Raw genomic sequence first — 5,051 nt, forward strand, 5'->3', positions numbered from 1 at the left:
GAAGACATGCAGATAAAAAAAAGGGAGATCTGAGAGGGCGTAGATCGATTATTATGAACGAAGATTAGTGAATTGAAGCAGTGACAGAAAGATGCATACCATGGTTTGGGGTTTGGGAACGAGAGAGAGAGAGAGAGATCTCTTCGACTGAGTCGTTCGATTATTGAAAATTGAATTAAAAAAGTTGGAGGAGGAGGAGGTATAACTGCAGTGCCGATTAAGAGTGCAGGAGTTAAATAGGGCCCTCTTTTTCATTGTGTACGTAGGCCTGCAGTGAGTTTCATGGGCCTAGTAACCACCACTGCCTTTCGTGGCCCGAAATTTTACTGCCCTAGACGGCCCGACGGGACCACATTCCTTTCTTAGAAGGGCTTTTTTTTTCTGACAAACAAATTTTAAAAATATGTAAAAAAAAATGCTTAATTTTAATAAAATTATTAAGAAATTTTTTTCGTAAAAAATAATCTCCTTTTCCTTTTTCTCTGTTGTGTCAAGGCTTTTATAAATAGGATGGGTTTCAGACCAAAAACATAGAAAGAGAAATGGGCTCTATCTTTGTCCCATGCCGATTGTGCTCTATCTTTGTCGGCTCCCCCTGTCCACCTTCGTTTTTCTAAGCAAGTAGCGGGAGGAACTGAAAGTCTGAAACATCACCGAAAGGGTTCAATTCCCACGAAGAACCAATTTTGAATCAACTTCTTTGAAAGGTAAAGTTGCAGCAACCACATCACCAACCCAAACGGGTCTTAACCATTAATCTAAAAGGGTTCCCACATACCCACTGAACCCCACCTTTCGTTCTTCTTTCCTCACACTTAACATTAGTTCCGATTTGTTGTTTGTTTGTTTGTTTTTTTTTTTTTTTTTTCTGCTCAGCTATGTTGGGTCAAAGTAATGGGAACCAAGCTTCTTATCTCATGTATTGGGCACTACCCTCTACGGTTCTTGCTGGTCTTGTTGGTGCTGTTTTGGCACTTAAAGATGGCAAATTCGCCATTCCAGCTACTCTACCGTGGTCATATTCCTTCCGTACAGATACTACCACTAATAACAACAATAATAATAGCTTGGAGAAACCGCTGCTGGTTCCTGGGTTGCAGAACCTCGAGAACAATTGTTTCCTCAATGTTGTTTTGCAGGTAAAGTCTTGTTCTTATTGGGTTCTTGGAACTCGTGGTGCTCCATAGAGTAAAATGTCCTTGATGCAAATGTTGCATTTGTTCTTCTATGAATTTGAGTTGAATAGTTGAATTTGTTGCAGGCTCTTGCTAGCTGTTTTTGCTTTCAGAGTTTTCTTCATAGGGTGATTTCAGAAAGTGGGACACAGGACTTGGATGAAAGCATGCCTCTTGCACTTTCTTTAGCTTCTTTATTACAAGGTAGCACCTTGTTAAGTTTATTTCTCAGACCATTATATTTCATTTTGTATTTTATGCAATTTGAAATAACCTGAATGCCTAAATGACTGATAGATGTTTGGTCAAGGTTTTTTTATTTTGATTTTACCTAGCAAGATATTTTATACGATTTTTGCATCAAGGACCATTGTATAACTTGTCCATGTTATATATTTGCAGAGCTTGGTTCAGTTTGTGAAGAAAAGGTTACTCTTAGTCCACGAAAGGTGATGCTTACTATGGCTCATTACATTCCAAACTTTAATCTGACAAACCAGCAGGTAGAATTTTGATACTTAAATGCTGTAATGACTGAATGATGCTTTAGGTTTCTGTATGATTTATTCTTAGTTGTATGTCTTGTAGGATGCCGCTGAAGCATTTCTACATCTGTTGTGCTCATTGAGAGAAGAAATCGGAGGTTGTTATGCTCCAAAGATGAGTTCTTTAGCAGACATTTTTGCTTCTAATAATAGAATTCTTACTCGAATACATAGGGACTGGCAGAGTGAGCATGAAAGATGGCACCAACTCTACCTTGGACCTTTTGATGGGATTCTTAGTAGCAGCTTGACCTGTCAGAGTTGCTCATCTCAGGTATAGAAGGCTTTCAATGCAGTTCTCTTACCTTTGCTGTTAATTGTGTGTACACTTTATGTATTGTCGTACAGTTTTGATTTGACACTGTTGCATTAGGAGGAGAAAGGTTCCAAGGTAATTGAAATGGCTAAAATAGGAGAAATGTTAGAATTAACTAATTGATTTTGTATGATGACATGGGTTAGATTTGAGAAGCTAAGAAAAGGCTCAGTTGTAGCTCTATCTAAAGATAATGGTACTCCTAACCTTTATTTTTCTAATGTAAACGTTTTCTCGTATCTGTCTGAAATTTTAATTTAATTTCAAACTGTATATTTGTTTGTTTTGCAGATCTCAATTAACTTAGAACAATTTGATTGTTTGCCTCTTTCACCTGCTCTTAGTGGTTCCACCCTGGTGAGTTTCAAAAATTCAGCGCCAATTATATTGTTGTTTTAATTTCAATATTATTTCTTGGGTAACTGAAATTCTGCAAGCCTTCATGAGCTCCCTGATTAGTTGATGTCTCTCGCTTCAGATATTTGGATGTACGCTGCTGGATTGCCTGAAGCAATTCATTGTTGCTGAGCATGTTGAGAACTATCACTGCCACTACTGTTGGCATAATGCTGCAATCAAGTATCTTTCATTAATGGAACAAAATGAGGTAATTGTTTCGAGATGGTACAGGCAACTGCGGGATGCATAAACAGTGGTCAGAATCTTGCAATTGACTGCTTTCCGTGTTGTAAATTTGTGGCTTTATTAATCAGGTAGAACTTGAAAAGCTTAGGAGATGCTCTGACCAAGAATTATGTGACTGCCGGGAGATATGTAATCTTGAAAACCTACCTTGGTCAAATAGGTTTTCTCATACTATGAAGCAGCTAAGTATTGCTCGATGTCCAAGGGTATGTGTTCCATTTCTTCGATCAGCTAGACATACTTGTTCAATGATACAGTTAGCTTTGGATCTCCCAGTTGCTTGAAATGTTTGGATCTCATTTTGCAGATTTTATGCATTCAGTTGAAAAGAGTTCATATGAATAACTTTGGAGAACCTATCAAACTGCAGGTATTTTTATGTTCAGTGAATCATGATGTTTACGGGCTGGAAATATCCTTTCCTATTGTTTAAATCTGCCGAAATTTACAGGATACAAAAACCAAAAATAGCATATAAATGGTCATGAAAGAGTTTTTGTGTTATGATGATGGATTGATGGTGTTACAGGGTCATATTTCTTTTCCATTGATTTTGGATCTGTCTCCATTCATGACAACTAGGCTGGGAGTAAAGATACCAGATAAATATGGACAAAGTCTGCCATTAAATCTACGGCATAGCAGAAGAATCCCTCTACCATCAGAGGGGAAGATGTTGAGTTTCAGTGGAGATTGTGAGGCAGCAACAGAACAAATCAATTCAAATGATCTTAGTGATGTTGGATTTGTCTCAAATAGACAGGCACTTCCTAGTGACACGTTGTTTCCTAGAGATATGCAGCCCATTAACAAGGTTGGTCCAATGTTGCGCGCACTCGTGTGTGATTTATTTTTTTAAATGTACCTGTATTTTCTTCTTAAATAATGCTAAAATCGAAGGTTGAGTTGGTATTTGCAGTTACTTTCATCTGCTCATTGTCTAAGGCTATATGCAGGTGAACATTTCTCAAAGTTCAGTTTCTCAAGAAACATGTTTGTATCGACTTGTTTCTGTCGTGGAACACTTTGGAAAAGCTGGAAGTGGGCATTACACTGTTTATAGATGTGCAAGGGCGGAGTACTCAGGAGATGTCTCCGATGATTCCTCAAATCAAACTCCAATGCGCTGGTATTGTGTTTCGGATTCTCAAGTGAATGCTGTTTCAGAGTTGGATGTTCTTTCCTCCGAGGCCAGCATGCTTTTCTATGAGAGAATTCCAACAAACTGAAAGCTTAGATAATTTCAGTTGAACAGTTTTTTATTGGGGGAGTGCAATGACTTGTGTTCCAAGTCATAAGAACTTATGGCGTGTCATTTAACCTGACTAGGAGCAGCATAAGGGACTTGTGGTCCAAAATGCAAGACCTTAAAAAATGGAAGCCTATATTTGAAGGTTTGAGAAGTGTAATTTACAAGGATGGAATCCAAGGATGATCCCTCAAGAGTGGTTATTTGCTTTCATTTAAAGAAAATGAAGATACAAACAGCAACAGTTGCAGTGTACATTATTGCTTGCATGAAACTAATCTTTGTTATTCAATTGTTACATAACTGTAAGAGGGGTGCTTAAGTTTTCACTGATTATTGAAATGGATTCATGTAACTTAGATCTTAGAGCTAGAGCTAAATGCTAGCTAGCTGCTGCAATCTTTTACGTGGTGATGTACTTGAATCAAACAACAGCAGCCAAATGCTTTGAAATAAAAAAAGGAGTTTGCAGATTTTTCATATTATTGACGCAACAGTGTGTATAATTTATTGATTTATTACTATTTAAACTGCGATTTTCATGAACTTTTTTGAATAACTTGTACTGTGAAAGTGGAGAATATACTCATACACCTGCTGCATCACTACGTAAAAAGTTTGGATTGGTTTTATTTTAAAGTAGATACAAATTAAACATAAATTGTGTTATTTTCATAAGTAGAATGGAATTCTTTTCTACATGATGAAAATAAAATAAGGATGGATAACAGATTAACTTTCAAAGAAAGAAAAAGTTGTACGAAACAATTTAAATAATTTAAATAAAAAAGTTCCATCTGTTGAGGTGCATAAAAATGACCATCATTTCTCTACACACCTACACACATATATCTCAACTAAAGTTTAATCTTTTGGTGTCTCTAATATATAATTAATTCGGTGTCTCTAATATATAATTAATTCCTGGAGCAAAAGATTGGGTGTTCCTGGGTTCGGATAACTTGATTATCCGTTCGAATCCAAACCAAACCAATTAAATTGGTTCTAGAACCAATGAGTAATCGCCGATCATGATTAGTTCAGATATTGATTTTGGAGAAACGTAATCCAAACTAACCCGCAAATCCGATTGCTCTTTTATTAAATAAAAAATATAAATT

The 5,051-nt window shown here is 36.7% G+C and overlaps 2 protein-coding genes across 2 annotated transcripts in view; one reads left to right on the forward strand and one right to left on the reverse strand.

The window, feature by feature from the left end:
- Positions 1-235, reverse strand: part of LOC107630951 (26S proteasome non-ATPase regulatory subunit 12 homolog A) — a 4,995-nt gene extending 4,760 nt beyond the window's left edge. The window contains exon 1 of the mRNA XM_016334249.2: positions 100-235. Within this exon, the coding sequence (XP_016189735.1) occupies positions 100-102 (3 nt within the window). The 5' untranslated portion in view covers positions 103-235. The remainder of the gene's footprint in view (positions 1-99) is intronic.
- On the forward strand, positions 530-4,415 carry LOC107630950 (ubiquitin carboxyl-terminal hydrolase 27). Its single transcript, XM_016334248.2, has 11 exons — positions 530-707; positions 877-1,139; positions 1,262-1,379; positions 1,578-1,678; positions 1,764-1,994; positions 2,328-2,393; positions 2,515-2,643; positions 2,750-2,887; positions 2,989-3,051; positions 3,211-3,495; positions 3,638-4,415. The coding sequence occupies exons 2-11, from the start codon at positions 879-881 to the stop codon at positions 3,908-3,910; spliced, it is 1,665 nt and encodes a 554-aa protein (XP_016189734.1). The 5' UTR covers positions 530-707; positions 877-878; the 3' UTR covers positions 3,911-4,415.

The sequence above is a fragment of the Arachis ipaensis genome, chromosome B03, assembly GCF_000816755.2.
Source record: "Arachis ipaensis cultivar K30076 chromosome B03, Araip1.1, whole genome shotgun sequence".
Lineage (NCBI taxonomy): Eukaryota > Viridiplantae > Streptophyta > Magnoliopsida > Fabales > Fabaceae > Arachis > Arachis ipaensis.